Source organism: Dreissena polymorpha, chromosome 10 (assembly GCF_020536995.1).
Source record: "Dreissena polymorpha isolate Duluth1 chromosome 10, UMN_Dpol_1.0, whole genome shotgun sequence".
NCBI classification, from domain to species: Eukaryota; Metazoa; Mollusca; class Bivalvia; order Myida; family Dreissenidae; genus Dreissena; species Dreissena polymorpha.
The window spans coordinates 70,629,973-70,653,692 of record NC_068364.1 but is presented as its reverse complement, the minus strand read 5'-3'; the positions used below and the strand labels follow the sequence as shown (position 1 = coordinate 70,653,692).

General features: G+C 34.7%; 1 protein-coding gene across 3 annotated transcripts in view; it reads right to left on the bottom strand.

The window, feature by feature from the left end:
• LOC127847112 (ubiquitin carboxyl-terminal hydrolase 37-like) overlaps positions 1–23,720 on the bottom strand; it is an 82,814-nt gene that overhangs the window by 57,238 nt on the left and 1,856 nt on the right. For 2 of the 3 annotated variants that reach the window (XM_052378743.1, XM_052378745.1), the window contains exons 2-4: positions 4,011–4,199; positions 2,729–2,900; positions 461–602 (exon numbers count right to left, since the gene is read on the bottom strand). In XM_052378743.1, coding sequence (XP_052234703.1) covers positions 461–602; positions 2,729–2,900; positions 4,011–4,175 — 479 coding nt within the window. In that variant the 5' untranslated portion in view covers positions 4,176–4,199. The remainder of the gene's footprint in view (positions 1–460; positions 603–2,728; positions 2,901–4,010; positions 4,200–23,720) is intronic. The other variant, XM_052378744.1, reaches the window with a different exon arrangement.

The following is a 23,720-nucleotide window of genomic DNA, read 5'->3' as shown; positions in this document are numbered from 1 at the left end:
GGGATAGGATCCTTTTATACCCTGAAATAACTACAGCCCTATAAACTAACTTCCATGCCTGCCAGCTTTGTGAATGGCATATAGTACAAGATTACAGACAGCAGGGCGTTTTTTCTTGATTTTGGGATAGGGCCTGGCCTTTCATTTTTGGGAAAATCATCCACATAACTTAAAACGAGGAAAAATATTCCCTAAGTAAGCATGAAATTTGGGGAAAAAACTTCAAATTAAAGAAATTCACGTAGAAAAAGGGTCCTTTATCTTGGGGAAAGGGGCCATCAATATGCCCTTGCTTAAGAAGGAATTTTTTTTAAAAAGCCTTGACCAACATTACATAATCATATATTCATGCATCCAGTTTACCTCTACTCTTAAAGTAAAATAAAAAATCATTTAAAATATAATCAATCATTTAAAATACAATCATTTTTAAACAAGTATGATTATGGAGGCCACTGACTTGTGAGAGTACCTGGTAAAACTTGGACTAGTTTTCGGACTATTTAGGGTGTTGTTACTCCCAAATGATGCAAACAGTCCTGACTTCGGGCCTGTGTCTGGCACCATTGTAACTCCAACCTCGGCCTTAGAGTTGAAGTTGGCTGAAATTTAAAATGTGACAGTTATACTTATAACAAGAGATGTCACCATAGGATGACGTATGCCCCCTATAAACGCTTTGATAGAAGATACATGTATGAGCATTTTTCGAAACCTAAATGCAGATTTCAAAACCTGAAAGCGGACCCTTAGTTCAAGGTCAAGGTCACAGGGGTGAAACTTTATGTGCATATGGAAAGGCCTTGTCCATATACACATGCATACCAAATATGAAGGTTATATCTTAAGGGACATAGAAGTTATGAGCATTTTTCGAAACCTAAATGCAGATTTCAAAACCTTAACACAGACCCTTAGTTCAAAGTCAAGGTCACAGAGGTGAAAATGTTTGAGCGTATGGAAAGGCCTTGTCCATATACACATGCATACCAAATATGAAGGTTATATCTCAAGGGACATAGAAGTAATGAGCATTTTTCGAAACCTAAACGTAAAGTGTGACGGAAAGACGGACGGACAGTCCCATCATTATATGCCCCCTTTTCTTCGAAAGGGGGCATAAAAATAATAAATCCCACTCAGATCTTTCAAAAAGGATACAAGGCCCGAAAGTCATGACACTTGAGCTAAAAAAATTCAAAAGCTATTTTTTTTATTAATGTTTTATTCTCTTGTGCCCATATCCCTATGTTATAGAAAAATGCAATTTCTTTTATTATTTTTTTTCTTTCATTTTAAGTTTCTCTCCTTTTTAAGTCTGACAAGAATGGAACATTTATTTAAAGGGGCCTTTTCACGTTTTGTTAAACTGAGAAAATTGAAAAAAAATTGTTTCAGATTCTCAAACTTTCGTTTTAGTTATGATATTTGTGAGGAAACAGGAATATTGAACATTTACCATTCTCTAAAATAGCCATAATATGCAACTTTTGACGATTTAAAAACCTGAAATTCATAAAGCCTTGCAACGCGAAACGATTGAATAATTTGGAGAGTTCTGTGGCTGTCGTTATATTTTGCGAAGCTACGACAATTGCTTATATAAAGTATAAAATACAACCACAATAGTATGAGCAAGGATGGCGGAGTGGTCTAAGCGGTTGACTTTTGACACCAGAAACCAGGGGTCAGTGGTTCGAGCCCTGTTTAGGTTTACTTTTTTTTTCTTTTTAAAATTTTATTCTTCATTTTTTACTAACGCTTTTTAGATCCAATCTTTACATTTATCAAAATTAAACATTTAATGACAAACTTCAATACATGCCAAAATCTGTGAAAAGGTCCCTTTAAAAAAAGAATTATTCCCCTTACATCAGTATTAGTTTTAATATTACTTAAGCAAGAGTGTAAAATTATTTGTTCATTTCTCAACTATTATAAAACAGCAACAAGTGAATATTTATTTAGTAACCGTCACAATGTCTGCCATTTCCAGCGCTAAAACCCAGAGTTCCGATTCAAATAAGAGTATATCTTAACTAAATGTGTTGATAAATTAAAATGAAAAGTAGTATACAATGAGACTTAACACTTTTTCCAGCAATTTCAATATTTTCCAATGGTCATGAGAAACTGGATAACAAATTCATAACAAGTCAATTAAACATAGTATGCCTTACTTTATATGATTTATTTACTAAAGTCATATAAATATAGTGTGCCTTACTTCATATAATTTCATTACTTAAGTCATTTTAACAAATATTTACTTAACCCTTTCTCACTCAGAAGCAAAGTAAAAATGGCTATGGGCAAACAGCATAAAACCAGAACAACCTGCGAGTAAGTTAACTCGCAGTCTGTTCAGGTTTTATGCCGTTTGCTGCGTATCAGTAACCAAGGGTTTGAAACGAAGCCTTTAAAACTTGAATCTAGTAAGATTTTTAATTTAACTTTTTAAGGGACTACAAATACGTTAAACTACCTATCTAAGTGTTAAAGAGTTAACTGATATATTTGTTGGCTTTCTTACGCTTTGCTCATAATACACAAGGGTTTATATACAGGAAAATTCTCAATTATCACAGAAGATACGCGGGGTTCATTTGGTAAGCGAACACAGTGAAATGAACACCGCGGCGAGTGGCGTTTGTTTAAGTACACGGTGCCTGTACTGTACGAGTCTCTACATCATGACAGACATTTACAATGTGAAACATGTATATACCTTTACTTGCAGATTTCAGGACGTTGTCACAAAAGGCTGTTAACTTGCTGTTACATTTCTGTCTGCACGCTACGTCTGGTTTGAAGCTGATGGTAGTGTAGTCTTTACCATCGAGTTCAATATAACACATCTGTTCCTTTATACATTTCTTGATGAGATTGGCTGCAGTCACCTGCAATCAAGATGACAATTAATTGCTTCAATTTGAAGAATTAACAAGATATGTGTTTGTCAGAAACACTATGTCCCCTTTTGCGCCGCTTTGAAGCTATATATTTGACCTTTGACCTTGAAGGATGACCTTGACCTTCTCTTTCACCACTCAAAATGTGCAGCTCCATGAGATACATATGCATGCCAAATATCAAGTTGCTATCTTCAATATTGTAAAAGTTATTGCAAATGTTAAAGTTGGCGCAAACCAACAGACCAACCAACCAACAGACAGGGCAAAAACAATATGTCTATAGTGGTGGGGGACATAAAAAGTTGCAAATTATGGTTTGAATAATATCAAATACAATAGATATACATGTAACATAAAGGATCAAATAAAGGTCCACATTTTACACACACGCAAACACGGACATTTAAGTTATTTGCATACAAGTTCTCATTGGAAGACTGATTCGCTGTACTAAATCCAACTTGTGATTAAAAGAATGCTTACAAATACATATATGTTCAGATGAAATGATATCAGATACATATTTTTCTTTCATGTCGCTGAAACTATGACTTGATGAAAGACTTTGAAACAGCAAATAAAAAAAGCCATTTAACAGTTGTTGAATTCACATCAAAACAATAAAATATATAATAATAATACATTTTAAGGAACATATACATCTCAAAAATACATCTCAACAGCCTCAAAGTTAAAGTTTTCTTAAAGATATACTTTGTCAATGGCAGGAATGCAAGAAGCCCATCGTCTTGATCCCTTTTTTAATATCATTGTCTATTGAGAATATTTTTATTTACAGAATATTATCCTTAGAAGTTAAACAATCTTGCAAAATGGATAAAACATTACAAGTGAAATGGCCCATTTTCTTTAATGCTCTGTAATTTAATCCAATTTAATTGAGAAAGGTTAAACATAACTATGATCAATTTTATTTGTAATCTTGCCAGTTTGGAACAAGAAAGGCACATTATTATTTGTGTTTTTTTACAGAGGGTAATTAGTTACTTTGGAACTTTTTCTTTTATCTGGATCGTGCCATTTACTGTACTTTATACAGAAGGAACAAAATCGCTGAGATAACCGAGTACTTACGGTAAAGGTCCTAGCTGGCCCACAATTGTAAATGACTTTCATTTGATGGTGGCCATGCTCATTGCACTCCAGGTAAAGGGCACCCGTCTTGAATTTGCCAGATGCGCAATTTAAGCTAGATATCCGAACCTGCCCTGGTAGTGTCTCCGACAATGATGTAGGCATCTTCTGGAAGTTTGGTTGTTTATCCTATAATCATAAAGAAGCAACAGTGTGAAAATCGCCTAGAATGTTCTATTAATCAGTTAGGTTGGATCTAGTTCTTCTTGAATGCTCTGAGCTTTTATAAGTACATAAGTACAGCTCAGAGTTCTTCACTGTAACCCATTTTTTAATGCAAAAAAATTATATCTCGTGTATGTCTATAAAATCGAGTTTAATCAACCTAATGCATCGTAACAAACACAATACTTGTTATTATCGATTTCAATTTGCGAGTGAATTGTGGTGAAATACTCAAAACAAAAACTTTATACAAAAACAGTTATCAAACCAAAAGCCAAAGTTTTGAATTGAAGATTTGATCTAATTTATGGATGTTCAGGAGATAGTCCGTATATGACGATTGTTAGATTAGACATGAGATCTATCTCGCTGAGGATTTCGGAGATGGTCTATCGCGTATTTTCGAATTCGGAATTACTCAGGATACTCGGCTTTGTCCCGGAGGGTCAATAGCTGGGAGTTGGATTATTCCAACTAAGGTTGGATCCGGTTCGATCTGTTAGCACAATTTATTAGGTAACCTTAATACAGGCAAAAGCCTGTGAAGTGGGTGTTGACCATTCATACATATGAAAATTTAGACATAAAATTACACCTAGGGATGCATCTCAAAAAAATTTGCCACGCGACATATATTTTCGCGATGCTATTTATGACTTGGAATAAATCAAAAACACGTTGACATATGCTAAATCACATGTAAAAACATACCTCAGGAAAAAGTATATAAATGACATCATAATTGTGTAGCGAATCGCACTTAATATTCTCGCATTATATGTTTTTCTCCGCTACATTAGACCGTTTCAGAATAAAGATTACACAATTATCTCCCCTGAATACGCTTCTTCTTCATTTTCTGTCTCATAGTCTGGTTCACTACATATAGTAACAGTCTTTACCAAACACAATTTCGGTAAATATAATCCGTCTAAAATGTTTTGCCTGAATCTTTGATTTCTTTCAAATTTATTTGCTTTGACCTTTTCGATATCTTATTGTTATTATTATCCTGACAAATCACAAACGCTTGTCAAAAAAATTATTTGTTTTACACATTATAGTTGGCATCTATATTCTCGCAGTATTTCAATAACGTCACCCTACTGTTAACTTGTCAGAATTCGTGACGCATTTTACATTCGCTCTCAGACAGCAGTTTTACTTGGGATCATGAGCAATATTCTGGTAAGTTGTGGTTGTAATCCATCAGAAATACATTTATTCACAAAATTTAACAATATTCCGATTTAACTTTTTAGTCTTTTAGCTTATTTTCAACATATTTACACCTCGTCTGCTCGCACTTGGCCGATATCCCGAAAGGTAACATATCACTATATAAAGTTTAGGCCTAAAACCACAAAATCTGATACCGTTGGATTTTCGTAACAAATCTTCCAGAAATTGTCTGCATTATTTATCAAATTTTAAGATTTAAGTTGGTTTTCATTTTTTAGAAGCTGTTTGCCAAGGCAAGAGCTGGGCTGCCGCATGACACAACTCCAGCCATTCTATTGAGCAAAACTGACAGTTTTGGTTTCCAGAAATAAACAAAGCAGGGATTCCTGAACTAACGATGTTTCCAAGCTATACACACAGTTATTTGATATGGTGATCCTATTATTTATTGGTTCTGTTAGTTTACTTGGATGGAACATGTGTAAACTTTTATAGAACTAGAAAAGTCAATATCTGTATATTTATAAACAAATCAGCAATGGCATTATAAGATCAGATGTGCCACCATTGTCAAAGGGTTGTTAAATTAACAATCTGAAGGCAATGATGCTGAAGAAATATGAAGGTTCCCTTGCAAATTTAGTCTGTATATCGACAAGTGTCTGCCAGTAAATGTCAAACTAGCAATAAAAAACTTACCACAAGTATGTAAAAGAACTAAGTACCTGTTTTGACAATTTTTATTAAGATAGTGTAATTCTAAACAGTAGCAAAAGCTTGTTTAGTTAGTGCATAATGCCATTGATATGATTTCCTTTCTATAATCTATTGTGTAATTAATAAATTTGTTGTTACTTGTTGTTCGATGAAAAATGTTATATGCGCTAGTACAAAATCAGCAATGTTATCCCCACGCTTTTCGGAGAAAAAGTGGGGATATTGTGGTTATCTCCGTCTTCCATCCGTCCGTCCGTCCTGGCCACTATCTCCTCCTACACTATAAGCACTAGAACATTGAAACTTACACACATGGTAGCTATGGGCATATGTGCGATCCTGCACTATTTGGAATTTTGATCTGACCCCTGGGTCAAAGTTATGGGGGTTGGGGTGGGGCCGGGTCGGAGATTTTCACTCATTTTTTGTTATTTTACATTAACTTCTTCATTTCTACACCAATTTACTTCAAATTGATATTGAACATCACTTATGTCCATACAGTCAATCTCAACTATGCATGGCCCCATTACCCACCCTGGGGCGCCCTGCCCACATAGACCACGCCCACCCAATATTGCCTTTAACTATAATTTCTTCATTTCTACACCGATTCTCTTCTAATTGATACTGAACTTCTCTTATGACAATACGGTCAATCTCAACTTTGCATGGCCCCAATACTAAGCCCATGGCTTTGGTATTGGGAATTTTATCGGCATTTTCATGAAATTGGGAAAATAAATTAATTAGCCTTTTTTTCCACACGAAAAGTCCACTGATAAGCGAAATACTAAACTTGACATAACTCTTTATAATCATTCAAATTAAAAGAACAAAATCATATAATACTTTGTTAGATGTAATTGAATTAAAAATGATATATAATACGCATTAGACACTTCTTTCAAAAAAAAAAAAATTTTTTTTTTTTGGAAATTGGGAATTTTTTGCCACATTTTGGGAAAAAAGTATACTTTTTGGGATTGGGAACATAGCCGAATTTCGGCTATAAAATCGGGCCAAAAAAAACACTGCCCACCCACACAAAATTGCCTTTTACCATAATTTCTTCATTCCTATACAGGGCTCGACATTAACTTTTGAAGCCACTTGTCCAGTCGGACAAGTAGACCATAATTTCACTTGTCCTGACCAAAAAGCAACTTGTCCTGACCATTATATCTTATTCTGCTCAGTACTTTGCAAAAATAATGAAATAATACAAAATGCTCAAATCATAAAGACTTATATCGTTCAAAATACATGTAAACATAATTGTAGGCAATTTCAATACAAAAAGAACTGACTAGAATAACAGGAAAACTCAAGATTATTGATTTTTAAACATTATACAAAGCCATAATACCTGACAAAAACTTGTGTGTTGCCAACATCAAACAGAAAATGTTAAAAGTGATGTATATATACAGTACTTAACTGATATTTAAAAAAACAAAATCATTCTATACATAGAAAGGACGTCACTACTTTAATTGTCTGTAAGATCGGTGTGTACCGGTGTCGTAAAATGCATATCTTTACAAGGGAGGATATTCTTGTTATCTTAGCAAAGAAAAAAATGTTAAGGGTTGCTTCCCTTGTGAACAGTACAGTGTAGTACATGTATCACATGGAACTATCGGAATATCTCGGGCTTCGACGATTAAACGTACACAAAATATACTCGGAAAAGTTGCGTGATATCTCCACAGAAATAATGACTTTAAAGGCATTTTTCTAAGTTATACAATTATAATGACCACTTGTCCCGTCGGACTAGCAAATTCTTTATTTACTTGTCCGGACTAACAATTTGGTTGTCCCGGACAGTCGGACTACCTTTAATGTCGAGCCCTGTTTCTACACCGATTCACTTCAATTTGATACTGAACCTCTCTTATGACAATACGGTCAAACTCAACTATGCATTGCCCCATTACCAACCCTGGCGCGCCCGGCCCACATAGACCACACCCACCCAAAATTGCCTTTTTACTATAATTTCTTTATTTCTACACTGATTGATTCACTTCAAATTGATACTGAACTTCTCTTATGACAATATGGTCAATCTCAACTATGCATGGCCTCATTACCAACCCTGGGGCACCCCTGGGTAAAACATGCGGCGTGGGGATACGCGTCAGCCTCTGCAGCGCCATTTCTAGTTAATTTTGTAAAACATAATATTATGTTACTTCATTGATTCCACAGTTTTGCAAAAGATAACATCACTTTGGAAAGGGATCAATACAGAAACCTCCCAGTTACTAAGCAGACACCATATCCACTATACCGCAGCCACCGAACCAGCTTTAAATTCCTGCGGCTAGAAAACACACACAATTATAAGATGCTAGATCTTAAAGGGGCCTTTTCACAGATTTTGGCATTTTTTTAACTTATTCATTAAATGCTTTATATTGATAAATGTAAACATTGGATCGTAAAAGCTCCAGTAAAAAATCAAGAATAAAATTTAAAAAAGGAAAAGAACATTGCCCGGAGCAGGTTTCGAACCAGTGACCCCTGGAGTCCTGCCAGAGTCCTGAAGTAAAAACGCTTTAGCCTACTGAGCTATTCCGCCGAGTACACATCCTTGACGTATTTTATACCTTATATAAGCAATCTTCGTAGTTTCACAAAATTTAACGACAAAAACAGAACTCTCCAAATTATTCAATCGTTTCGCGTTGCAACGCTTTATAATTTTCAGGTTTTAAAATCGTCAAAAGATGCATATAATGGCTATATTAGACCATGGTAAATGTTCAGTATTACTGTTTCCTCACAAATATCATAACTAAAACGAAAATTTGCGAATCTGAAACAACTTTTTTCAATTTTGTCAATTTACCAAAGCGTGAAAAGATCCCTTTAAAGCTAGGAACATGTACCTCGTTTGAAGATTGACTTTTTGGATGCATTACTTTATTTTTAAACAATAATACGGGCAAAAGCCCGCGAAGCCGGCGTTGACTGTTTATTTGTATCAATTTTCTGAAATACATAGAGACATAACCTTATAGGCTATCAAGTCAAATAATTCCTGCCGTCATCTATTTTCGTGATGGAAAATCACAAAGACCGCTGGAGCAACATAGGCACTTCGACAAACGCTACATGACACGTAGATGCATTCCTCAAGAAATAATACGTCATGGCAGTGATTATTGTGTAGCGAATCGTACTCTATGTTATTGTATTATATGTTTTTCAACGCCAAAATGCGATTTTTTGTTTTTCGTCCTGTTTTCCTGTTTCCTGGCCTAACGCCGTTACGGGAATAAGCCAAATACCAAAGACTGCTGTACTAAATTTCGCGTTCACTTTTTCCAAACATAATGTTCATAAATAGAACCCATCTAAAATGTTTTGCCTAAATCCTGACGCAATTAATCGAATAAGATTAGTCTCGAATTTATTTTATTCGTTCAATTCTGCACCTTATTTTTATTATTATCCTCATAAATTAAAAAAAAAAATATTTAAAAAGCGTTTTTGTTAAAATCATTAACCCCAGCGTTGTTTAGAGGTCTTAAATTTAAAGGGAGGTCACCACTGCGAAAATAACAATACCGAAATCCAGCATCCGGTGTGTATTCCCTAATTCCGGTCGCGAGCGGTGCATTTTTGGTATTCGTTTGCAGCAGATATTGAGGGAAGAACTGTCCTGTTGAGAGCTCCTGGTCTTGGTATATTTTATTTATAAAAATGAAATTATTCTCGGTTTGATAAATACGGTATAGTATGGTTTATTACGTGTTATTTATAAGAGAGATTATGGTAATGGTTTAGCGCGAATAATTCACGGGTTTTGTGTGCATGTTTTAGCGCGAAAGCGCACGAGTTTTTCGTTTTGGGGTATATATGATTTGCACATCTATTGAGTGGCCATTCGAGGGTGTATTTGACAGGCAAACGTTATGGAACAAGAAAACGAAAGGGTGATAACCCCGCCCGCCCGCCCTGAATGAGCAAATGTATGGTTAAATAATTAGTTACATTGCTTTTATGTTTATAATTTTGCAATTATAAAATCTATATTTAGTATATTTTCAGTTCGGTTTTTAGTCCATGTGAGATGGGATCTTAACACAAACCGATTCCTTTACTGGGAAAGACGATGGGTGTATTTTCATTTAAGTCTGAAGCAGCTAAGTTTTCTTGATTATTTGACTCATTTTTTACTAAATATTGTGTTTGAATGAGGTTTTTTAAGTTATGGGCGTCATGTTTTTCGAGACTCTCACTTCCTGGAGATAGTACCTCCAGCATATTTATTAAAATATTGGTATGTTTAAATTTCAGTGTTATTATTTTTTGTTGTCTTGCGTAATGAACGTTTAATTTTAAAGACATTCTTATTGTATGATTACTTAATATTTTCATTTTGGTGTGACTGGTTAGATGTTGAAGTCGGTTTAATATAGCTGTTCGTCATATGCATTTATATATTTCTCGGAATACTTATGATTTATCAACATTCTTTTTAGGTGCTTTATGGATTTTATGGTTTGAGTAATTTGTTTGTTTTTTATGTTGATGTCCGGGGTGTGTGCGGGATGCTTTTGATGTTTGTTTGTTATGTTAATTTGCACAATGAAATTTATAATTTTTTAATTACATTTTTTACTAAATAATACTTAATGTTTACAGTATAATAATAGCTGCTTATTTGTAGATTTCTCTAAAATTAGAGGTTTCGGGAGGTGATGAAGGCACCTAGACACCGGTCTCGAGCCATGGGTCCTCATACGTCCCCCTGCCATTAAAAGAAAAAATAAAACAAAAATGGCAGTAGGGTTGCGTATCCCGCTCGCGGTTTTACCTGAATCGTTTATTACTACTGATTATTGTATGGGGTGTACGTGAAGTCATGTACACTTCTCTTGATTGGTGGTGATGGATGAATCTTGCAGATATTAGCAGCTTCTTTGAACAAATTAATTTTTCACAATTGTTAATTTATAATATTTAAGCAAGTTAGCGTGATTGATGGGCATTGGGGGCGTCCTGTGTGCACTTTGGGCATCGGCCGGGATCAGTTTATTCAAACAGTAACTCTTTATTTGAGATATATACATGACGTCTAATTGTTATGAATAAATTTGCATTTTTTCACATGACACACATGTGCATGTGAAGAATTCATAATTACATGCCCTACAGCATTTAAATAGTATCGTTTCAGTTCTTTATACACCTGAACAAAGATGTTACATCGTTTCCAGTCGTCTCGAGGCTCATCAATTGAGCGGTGCCGTTGAGGTCTATATCCATTGCACATACAACACATACGGGAGTTAGAAGAATTGTTTTTTGCATTTATATGTTGAAAGTCCTGTCAAATACAAGCACTCACTCCTATTTTGTCTTTGGTTTATTATTTGTATGATAATGATAATGATGATGATATGGGTTATAAAGATGATGAGATTTTAATAGTATTTTGAGAATAGAGAATAATAAATTTACTCATAACTATGAGTAAAAAAGGTTTATTTATGAATTATAATTGAGAACTAAATAACAACAACCAACTTAAATATAAATTGGTATAATTATCCACATAATTAACAAATTTCACATAATTTCTTTATTCAAATCCACATTTGTGTTATTCAAAGTACTGGTAGTCAAGAAACTTCATGTATTTATGGTATAGAAATTTGAACATTTAATTTCATATTCATGTAATTCAGTTGTATATATTATTTTGAACACAATCATGTCCATAAATTATACGGGCAAAAGCCCCCGAAGCAGGCGTTGACCATTTATTTGTATCACTTTTCTGAAATACAAAGAGACATTACCTTATAGGCTATCAAGTCAAATAATTCCTGCCGTCACCTATTTTTGCGATGGAAAATCATAGAGCGCTGGAGCACATAGACACTTCGACAAACGCTATATGACACGTAGATGCATTCCTCATGAAATAATACGGCCTGGCAGTAATTATTAAGTAGCGAATCGTACTCTATGTTATTGTATTATGATTTTCTACAATCAAAATACGTCTGTTTGCTTCCCTGTGTGACACTTCCTGTTTCCCATAATGCATTGCAAATTGAAAATTGCTCTAGATGTTGTAAACAAAATCTTAAAAAAGATAACCCGTCTAAATTATTTGCGTACTTCCGGTTTACAATACCGAATAAGATTAGTTTCGAATAAACTTCTTCAATGAACCCAATATTCTATAGTTAATATTATCCCTTTACATAAATAAACAATTGTTTAAAAGTTTAATTTGTTCACAACATGAACAGCCGGGTTTCTTTCGTCGACAACTATACATGTCTGTGTGACGTCACTGCTTTCGTCAATACGTCATTGAGAAGTAAAAATTGAAACTGACATACTCTGGTGGATGTTTACATTGTTGAAATTTAATAAATTAATGGAATGCACTCGATTGGTAAGTCATTATTCAATTAAAATATTGCGTTTGGTTACATAAAACATCAATCTATATAATATTGCTAAAGATTACCTTTGATAACATGGGAACTGTTTTCGGAACATACAAAATTTCACCGATTTTAAATTTAAGGTCATTATTATTCAGTCAAACTAATGGAACATAAAAGTTATAATTTTATTAAGTTTTGGAGTTATTTCTTGAGTATATTCTACGTGATTATTCTAAAGACCCTTTCTTTTGTGATGTATTAAGTTACGCTGTGATTGTAAACAATATTGCATCTCCTACTCATACTCGATCATTTTCGTACCAAACTGTTTCCAACTGTAACAAGAGCACCGCCATGCGGGTGCAGACCGCTCATCTATTTTCTTTTTAAAGGTGAAGGGACTCTCATTTTCAATCACAAAGGAGGGAGGGGTGGAGTGAAGAGGGGTGTATAGTGTGGGGTTGTGGACATTTATTACATTATCTTCCAAAAAAGCGAAAAAAAAAAAAAAAAAAAATCGGGGGGGGGGGGGGGGGGGGGGGGGGGGGGGGGGGGGGGGGGGGGGGGAAGGGCGATGGGGGGGGGGGGGGGATTTTTTGGGTGCGATGGTTTGGACGGTATTTCAAACAAAACCGTTTAAAAAAAAATTGGGGGGGGGGGGGGTGGTGGGGTATAGTGTGAGGGTTGGGGGTGGCGGTAATTTGTAAGATGATCTTTAAAAAAAAGAAAAAAAAATTGGGGGTGGGGGGTGGGGTGGGGGGGGGGGTGGGGGTATAGTGTGAGGGTGTGGTGGTCATTTGTGAGATGATCTTAAAAAAAAAAAAATAGGGGGGGGGGGAGGGGGGAGGTGGGGGGGAGGGGGGGAGGGCACGGGGGACGGTTTGGGTGGAGTCTATTGTGGTATGTCAGGTAAGAGTAGTTTCGTCAAAGTATCAATCAAATCTAATCATAAATAAAGAAGTTATGGCAATTTTAGCAAAATTTAATAATTTGACCTTAAGAGTCAAGGTCATTCAAAGGTCAAGGTAAAATTCAACTTGCCAGGTACAGTAACCTCAAGATAGCATGAAAGTATTTTAAGTTTGAAAGCAATAGCCTTGATACTTAAGAAGTAAAGTGGATCGAAACACAAAATTTAACCATATATTAAAAGTTACTAAGTCAAAAAAGGGCCATAATTCCGTAACAATGACAACCAGAGTTATGCAACTTGTCCTTTTACTGTACCCTTATGATAGTTTTTGAGTGTTCCAAGTATGAAAGCAATATCTATGATACTTTAGGGGTAAAGTGGACCAAAACATAAATCTTAACTAAATTTTCAATTTTCTAAGTATAAAGGGCACATAATTCCGTCCAAATGCCAGTCAGAGTTACATAACTTTGCCTGCACGGTCCCCTTATGATAGTTAATAAGTGTTGCAAGTATGAAAGCAATAGCTTTGATACTGTAGGAATAAAATGGACCTAAACACAAAACTTAATCAAATTTTCAATTTTCTAAGTATAAAAAGGGCACATAATTCTGTCAAAATGCATGCCAGAGTTATCTAACTTTGCCTGCCCAGTCCCCTCATGATAGTAAGTAAGTGTAACAAGTTTGAATGCAATAGCATTGATACTCACTGAGAAAAGTGGACCTAAACGCAAAACTTAACCAAAATTTTCAATTTTCTAAGTATAAAAAGGGCACATAATTCTGTCAAAATGCACGCCAGAGTTATCTAACTTTGCCTGCCCAGTCCCCTCATGATAGTAAATAAGTGTACCAAGTTTGAATGCAATAGCATTGATACTTTCTGAGAAAAGTGGACCTAAACGCAAAACTTAACCGGACGCCAACGCCAACGCCGACGCCAAGGTGATGACAATAGCTCATAATTTTTTTTCAAAAAATAGATGAGCTAAAAAATCAAACTGTGCTTACAAACACATTGGAAATAGACTAATTCATATGTACATTTTATGGATTCTTTTTGATTTTCTTTTAGAAGCTGCTCTGTCAAATGCTGGACTTCACACATTCCATGCAGCATTCTGCTGAGCAAAACTGACTGCGTGATTTGTACTCAACAACGAAGCAATTCTGGACCTATAAAACTTGACCGGGACTGAAACATTAGCAATTGTGACTCTGTACTGTTCAACGTTAGTGGACTGTAAAGGAACTGCAATTATTGTGAAGAGACTCTGTATGTCTGTAAGCAAAAAGAATATACAGCATAACAAATATCAGGTGTGAAAACAATGTGAAAGAATAGTGAAATTAACAATTTGCAATCAGGCATGTCAAATGAATTGTTGATATTAAAAATGATAGTTCCCAAGCAGCTCTAGACGTTTTTTTTCTGTATTTCTATTACTAGTATTAATTCATAAAATGTATGCCACAATTAAAAAGCACACTCTGTTTAGAGACCATTGTGTTGTCTCATTGTGTGATGATGACTTTGAGTAATACATTGTACATTAAACAATATCTACTAAGTTCTTTTTTAGTATCAGATTTCTTGTTTATTATATAAATGAATGTTAATTTTTGCTTAAATATAAATGTGCATAATGCAGTGCCAGTAGCACACTTTGCAATATTTTTATTACAAAAGAGTGTGTTGTAAACTTATACCTATAATTAATAATCCTTGCCTAAAAATTCATTTGACACACCTCAGACCATGTGTATTACCATTATTATTTTGCACATTATGCTGACACTTAGAAAAAATTGCAAATAAGCGAAAAGCAGAAGTTTAGTCTTGTCAACTGTCTCTGATAAATTTTTTGAAGACCATATAAGAAGCGAAAGTGTAGGATACAGTATTCATTTTATTTGATGACTGCTTGTTATAATTTCTTCATAGAAGGCGTACTGGATGAGTGGAGTATTTTTTTTGGTTCTACATCTTTGATGAAGTCAACTCATTGACATTTAGTGCCATGACTGAGCATGTTTTTTAACTAACAAACGCGTGGTAGGAACTTACCGAATATATGCAAACTCATAACAGTGTGTCTAATACTACATGTGTTGAGTGCACAGAAACAAGGGCGAGAAGATAAGGGTATAAATGAACATACTAAATGCATACATGCCATACGTCCCGGATTGTCCGGGACAGTCCCGGAAATGAAGAACTTGTCCCGCTGTCCCGGAAATCTGTCAAATGTCCCGGAATTTACAAAATCCATACATACATGTACTATATCTAAGGCTTAACTGCACCTCAAATCTGTGTATATCTGCAGCGTCTCCATGACAATGCCTACCCGAATAGGCAGACTACGCTACGTGTCAAAATTGATCAATTAACAAGGGTCCTGTTATATCGATTGTCTCACGTTCGCGGTCAAACCGAAAAGGCGGCATTGTTTAATGTGGTTGTTAATTGACTTTTATCTACTACGTCATTATTTCCCGCTGCGTAAGGGCAAATGATAGTTGTTCACACATCTGAAGTCCAACATCGCTGATTAAAAAATTAAAAGCAGTTTATGTTCGCACGTTTAACCGACAAAGAAGTTGAGTAAAAAAGTAAGCATATAAAAACGTCATCCTGTCCGGATTTTAAGTTGACGATCTACCGGTACTGTTTTGTTGTATTTGTTTTATTGTGATTGGTTGTATGTATTGTGAATTGATTTGAGTTGACGATCTAACGGTACTGTATTGATGTATTTTTTATTATATAAATGTTATAAATGAATAAAGGCGTATCAACAACTACGCGTTACACACCGGTCTTAATAACAATAACGCAGTGACGTAACCATCTATGTTTAGAACGCCTAACTGAAAACACGTGGCTTGTATCTAGTAACGGAAGTAGTAATGTTTAATTTGACTTTAATAGATTTAATAAGTGGCTTTCGAACTTTTGCAATTAACGATACATTTAGTAAATGTGTTATTTTGTTTATGAGCTTGAACATACAAAAACTTGACTTTAATCAATTGGGATGTACATGCAGTTTAATAATCGGGTTGTTATTTTATAATCATATTCATGTGGAAACTGCCTCATTCACATGCAATACGCAGCTGCTGTCTATATGTTTAATGCCACATTCCATAATGACTGAATATCTTTACTTTCAAAACATGACAATGACAAGAGTTCCGCGGTCGGAGATGACCGCATTGAAGCCGGATTTTTGATTTAAATGACAGGAAAGTACCTTTCGTGTTTTTGTCAATGCAATACTTAAATTACTGAAATATTGTTCAAAGGTCAAAATGAAATGTAAGTACTTTTCAAGGCATGAGCAAACCTTGTGTTATGTTTTGAATGCATGCATATACATGAACAACAATAACATTTAAGGTCACAAATATGAACTTGAATTGACAATTAGGAAAGTTTGATCTCAATTTTTTTATTAGCAAATTAGTAACATATTGTCACAGTGACCTTGACCTTAGAATGAATGACCTTGAAATGACCAGTGGTCATCTAAGTGTGCTTGCAAACCTTCATGTCAAGTTTGAAGACTCTATGTCCAAGCATACCAAAGTTATAACAATTTTAACATTTTAACATTTAAGGTCACAGTGACCTTGACCTTCAAATGAATGACATTGAAATGACCAGTGGTCATCTTCTAGTACTGGCCAATCTTTATTTCAAGTTTGAAGACTCTAGGTACAAGCATACCAAAGTTATAACATGAAATAAGAACTTTAACATTTTTACATTCAAGGTCACAGTGACCTTGACCTTCAAATGAATGACCTTGAAATGTCCAGTGGTTACTTACTAGTTCTGGCCAACCTTCATGTCAAGTTTCAAGACTCTAGGTCCAAGCATACCAAAGTTATAACAACTTTAACATTTTTACATTCAAGGTCACAGTGACCTTGACCTTCAAATGAATGACCTTGAAATGTCCAGTGGTTACTTACTAGTTCTGGCCAACCTTCATGTCAAGTTTCAAGACTCTAGGTCCAAGCATACCAAAGTTATAACAACTTTAACATTTTTATATTGAAGGTCACAGTGACCTTCACCTTCAAATGAATGACCTTGAAATGACCAGTGGTCATCTGTTAATCCTGGCCAACCTTCATGTCAAGTTTGAAGACTCTAGGTCCAAGCATACCAAAGTTATACCATGAAATAAGAACTTTAACATTTTTACATTCAAGGTCACAGTGACCTTGACCTTCAAATGAATGACCTTGAAATGACCAGTTGTTACTAACTAGTTATGGCCAACCTTCATGTCAAGTTTCAAGACTCTAGGTCCAAGCATACCAAAGTTATAACAACTTTAACATTTTTTATATTGAAGGTCACAGTGACCTTGACCTTCAAATGAATGACCTTGAAATGACCAGTGGTCATCTGTTAATCCTGGCCAACCTTCATGTCAAGTTTGAAGACTCTAGGTCCAAGCATACCAAAGTTATACCATGAAATAAGAACTTTAACATTTTCGAGCACGCCGCCACCCCGCCCGCCCGCCCGCCCCCCCGACAACATCAATCTATAAGCCGAGATTTTTTCGAAAAAAATCCGGCTAAAAATAAACAAAATAATGTAATTAAATTCAGGTGAAAAATATTTGATTATATTTTATTTATATATGGTTTGGTAAATTATTTACTGGTAAAACAATTCTTGTTGATAACAGTAAATTCGTGATAATAAGTATGTTGTTGTTTATTTTTTGTCTCACACATAAAGTGACAGGTACACTCATATATTTAGCGTTAAGCTTATGATGTGGGTCTTCATCATAAACCAAAATTTTTGCTACTAGTATTTTCTCCTTAGCACCAACCTAGTAATGTTCAATCTGTGTATGCCATAAGCGATAGTTGTTACCAACTGTTAGTTCATGAGGATTCAGAAAAATACAATAAGTTTACCACATTTCATGACATAAGCTCTAACAGTGCGGAAGATATGCAAAGAGTATTGTGTCCAAAGCCAAAGGTGATATTTCTGGTCTGTGTAATTTTGCGCAGTGAATGAGGTCTATGCACTTCTTTCAAGATAGACGCAAACACTTCCGCAAGCATTGTTGCATTTATATGTTTAATTAAGTACAAAAAGTTTTTCATTTACATATGCAGGGGATACATTTACGATGTCGATGATTTAGACATGGGACCAAAATAATGAAGTACGACACCATTCTTTTTTATGCTTAAGTTAAATAAAATCGTTTTAGAAATAATCTCGCCCTAAAACATAAATGGCATCCCTGCATATGGAAAACATCAATAAAACACAGTTTGGCAAGATTTTTTATTTTAAATTCTAACATTGTTTTGAAAAATGTAAACAAAAAATGAAATACATGTTTAAGAGTTTGAAAACAGTACAAGAGGTTACTATACAAAAAGCATAGCTTCATAAACTTGTTTAAGATTTGAACAAATTATATTTTATTGCTTTGCTAAATTACATATTGTTTTGTAAAGAAATTGAATGTTTTGTTGCATGATAATGTGCAGACATATATTACGCGTGTTATCTTTAACAAACATCAAATAAGCTTTTACCCATAAATTAGGTAGCACCTATTATCATATTATTTATTAAAAATACATGGTTATCAAAAAAAAAACTTAAAAAGCTTTTGCCCGTAAATTAGGTAGCACCTATAATCATATTACTATTTTGAACACATTAATGTAAAATATCAGGCCTCGACACTAACGGTGGTCCGGGGACCCGAGGCCCCCAGATTTCGGGGAGGACCACCAGTTCTTTCAAGCTTTAGGGAACCCTAAATTTATAGAACCACTTTGTCTTGATTGACCATTTGAATTTTTAAAAGTGCCTCCAATTTTTAAAGAGCGGCGTATAAAAAAAAATCGGTAAAATCTTATCCGAAAATGTACTGCGAATCGAAAGCACGCGACTGAGCATGAGCGGCCAGCGTCTGTCAGTTGTAAATATTAATTTTCGACGATGTAAGCGACCTACAGTGCAGAGAGTATATAGAAATCACTGAAGCGTGTAAGTGTTACAAACGGTGTTTTTACTGCTATTGTCAAGTTTTATGGGGGTTATTATCGGATTTTCGGATTATTAATGGCTCCTTTATGATATTGAGCCCCCAAAAAAGTAACACTGGGACAAACTGTCACGACGATCAGTAATTATAATAATTATTAGAGCCGCTATTTCTTTAATCAAAACATTAGGCGATCGGGCTGGCAAAAGCATTTAATTTCTCCACAAAAACACATGCCAGTATACACTTTTTTGTACAGGTATTTGTGAGCATTTCTGTTTAATAGTTCCATTATTATAATGACCTTGGAAGGATATAATTTGATTATACCAACAATTTCTGAAATAAAACCATTAAAAAAAAAAATTGGGGGGGGGGGGGTATAGTGTGAGGGGTGTGGTGGTAATTTGTGAGATGATCTCAAAAAAAAAATAAAAAAAAATGGGGGGGGGGGTTGGGGTGGGGGGGGTGGGGTGGGGGTATTGTGTGAGGGTGTGGTGGTCATTTGTGAGATGATCTTAAAAAAAAAAAGAAAAAAAAATTAGGGGGGGGGGAGGGGGGAGGGGGGGGAGGGCACGGGGGATGGTTGGGTGGAGTATATTGTGGTATGTCAGGTAAGAGTAGTTTCGTCAAAGTATCAATCAAATCTAATCATAAGTAAAGAAGTTATGGCAATTTTAGCAAAATTTAATAATTTGACCTTGAGAGTCAAGGTCATTCAAAGGTCAAGGTAAAATTCAACTTGCCAGGTAAAGTAACCTCATGATAGCATGAAAGTATTTGAAGTTTGAAAGCAATAGCCTTGATACTTAAGAAGTAAAGTGGATCGAAACACAAAATTTAACCATATATTAAAAGTTACTAAGTCAAAAAAGGGCCATAATTCCGTAACAATGACAACCAGAGTTATGCAACTTGTCCTTTTACTGTACCCTTATGATAGTTTGTGAGTGTTCCAAGTATGAAAGCAATATCTATGATACTTTAGGGGTAAAGTGGACCAAAACATAAATCTTAACCAAATTTTCAATTTTCTAAGTATAAAGGGCCCATAATTCCGTCCAAATGCCAGTCAGAGTTACATAACTTTGCCTGCACGGTCCCCTTATGATAGTTAATAAGTGTTGCAAGTATGAAAGCAATAGCTTTGATACTGTAGGAATAAAGTGGACCTTAACACAAAACTTAATCAAATTTTCAATTTTCTAAGTATAAAAAGGGCACATAATTCTGTCAAAATGCCAGTCAGAGTTACATTACTTTGCCTGCACAGTCCCCTTATGATAGTTAGTAAGTGTTGCAAGTATGAAAGCAATAGCTTTGATGCTTTAGGAATAAAATGGACCTTAACACAAAACTTAACCGAAATTTTCAATTTTCTAAGTATAAAAAGGGCACATAATTCTGTCAAAATGCACGCCAGAGTTATCTAACTTTGCCTTCCCAGTCCCCTCATGATAGTAAGTAAGTGTACCAAGTTTGAATGTAATAGCATTGATACTTACTGAGAAAAGTGGACCTAAACGCAAAACTTAACCAAAATTTTCAATTTTCTAAGTATAAAAAGGGCACATAATTCTGTCAAAATGCACGCCAGAGTTATCTAACTTTGCCTGCCCAGTCCCCTCATGAAAGTAAGTAAGTGTACCAAGTTTGAATGCAATAGCATTGATACTTTCTGAGAAAAGTGGACCTAAACGCAAAACTTAACCGGACGCCGACGCCAACGCCAACGTGATGACAATAGCTCATAATTTTTTTTCAAAAAATAGATGAGCTAAAAAATGCTTTATGTTATTTCAGGCAACTAGAATAGATGGTGGTAATTATCTGGGCCTTTCTGTCAGGAAATAGGCTTGAACAATTATAATTTAATTGATCCTGGAAATCATCCACCACTAACAGAAAACGTTTTAACAACAGAAGCTGATGTATGACATGTCCAAATGACCATATATAACTGTGTAACAAATTAAGTGAGATGATTTACTTTCTGATGTTTTATATTTCTTTTTCCCTTTCAAATGATCTAAATTGGTGTGATTCTATGTTTAAATAATTAATTTTGAAACATTTAGGCAGCATATTGTTTAATACATTGAAGTTAACATTGTTATATCATTTTGGTTATCTGTGTTGTTTATCAAGTTGAAAAAAAAGGTATTTATATACAAATAAAGTTTATTAAGACTTATGAAGGTATGACTAATGAAGGTACTTATTGTTTTTTATGTAATAATATACTTTTTAAAGTGATAATATAGGCAATGACATTAATGTAGTAAGGTTTCTTTAAATGATTGTTGGAAATAAGGTTGGAATAATCGAGTTTTCACGGCACGAAAAAGTTGCAACAAGTTTTGTTGAGCCAGTGAAATCCCTGAATGCGCATAATTACCTTTTATTTCTTAAAAGCTTATAATAAGAACTTCCGAAACGCTAAGTTCTGGCGGCGAAGGGCAATGCTGAGGATGATAATGCTGAAGATGATTATGACAAGGATGCCGATGGTGATGATATTGATGAAATACATGATATCAAAAGTTTACAAGACAAGGTTATGAGCTTTTAATGGGTCTGCTTTAAATGGCAACATAATTGAATAAAGGAAATAAAAATGTGTACAAGTATGCTTCTTGTACTTATTTGCCCTTACGCCGAGAATAGCTGTATGTTGAAACAAGAGGACTCCCTAGTTTGGGTGAGGGCCACCAAAAGTTGAAAGTAGGGTTCCCTCCGGGTACCCTGTCAAAAAAGTTAGTGTCAAGGCCTGAATATTATTTATTAAAAATAAATGGTTATCGAAAAAGCTTTTGCCCGTAAATAAGGTAGCACCTATAATCATATTAGACAAGGCAATATTTTATGGACGGGACAGGCATTTCATTATATTGTAAAAGGATTTTTTAATTGTTAAACAACCAAGCGCCCAATAGTCCAAATAATTAGACGTAAGCTACCCCGCTTACGTCTAAACGGCTACCGTCGTTTTCCTATAGCAAATTGAGTTCAACTTAAACTTCAGTTTTTCTCGTTAAATCTTTCCTAATGCATAAAATTATCATTAATTAGACATAAATGTGAGCGATTACCTCTTAAATGTGTAAAAATTGTGCTTTTAAACCACTTATGTACATTTTTAAAAATAAACATACACAACACACGAAGTGTGTTTGTCGTTTATAGAATTACATTGAATTATCTTGAACGAAATTATTTTTTGAATAGGTTACACATAACCAATTGTTGTTGTACAACAAACCACATCACTTTTTAGCTTTCTGTACTTTTTAATTAAATGAAACCTATATGTGTGTGTTAAAACTACCAGTTGTATCACGGAGTGTATATTGATAGGAGATGATTCGAGTATTTGACCCTTACTGTAGTAAATTCAATCTTATGCAAAAACTATTCATCCGATTTTATTGGTTTATACGTTATCTTGTTGCTTATTAATTTCTCTTTAAAAAAATATACGTTTTAGTATACTCCCATTGTTATTAATGGATTTATAGCAAGATAAACACAAGAAATACACATTTTATGTTTTACCACCGCGCGTTTTACCGTGTTGTGGCTATCGATCTTGTACAATTAGCGTAAAGCGAAGCGCCGAGGTTATACATTTTGATGTACCCACTCACGTCTTTTGTTGAATTATAGTTTCATTTCTCGGCCGATTTTGACAAATTATATATCATTAGAAAGCTTACGTTCCGTAGTAAACAGATATATAAACATATATTAAGTGTTTCTTCTGATTTCGACAGCCCGGCGAGTTATAACTTTAACTTTTGCAAATATCATACCGTATTGGAGTTTTAGAATCTAGATTTACGGTTGACATGTTCGTACTTAATACCAATTTGTAGCGTTTATATTTGGAGTTCAGTTTTAAAAATTACATCTTGCTTAGGAGAATAGAATTCTGTATCCGATAGAAAAAAATTGTTTAAAAAAACGAAAGTAATTAAGGAATGAAGGCGGAAGAAAGTAGCGCGCGTTCCTAACGCACTGAACTGATGCTACGATCTTGGCGATTATGCTTTTGTTTAGAAACCGGCCATTGAATTTTCTTTGCCATGATTATTATATTTTTGATGGAATATATTGTGGTATTTTGTTCACGAAACATATCAGTAAAGCTTATTATAAATAAATCTTAATAAATTAACGATTTCAGCTCTTGTTT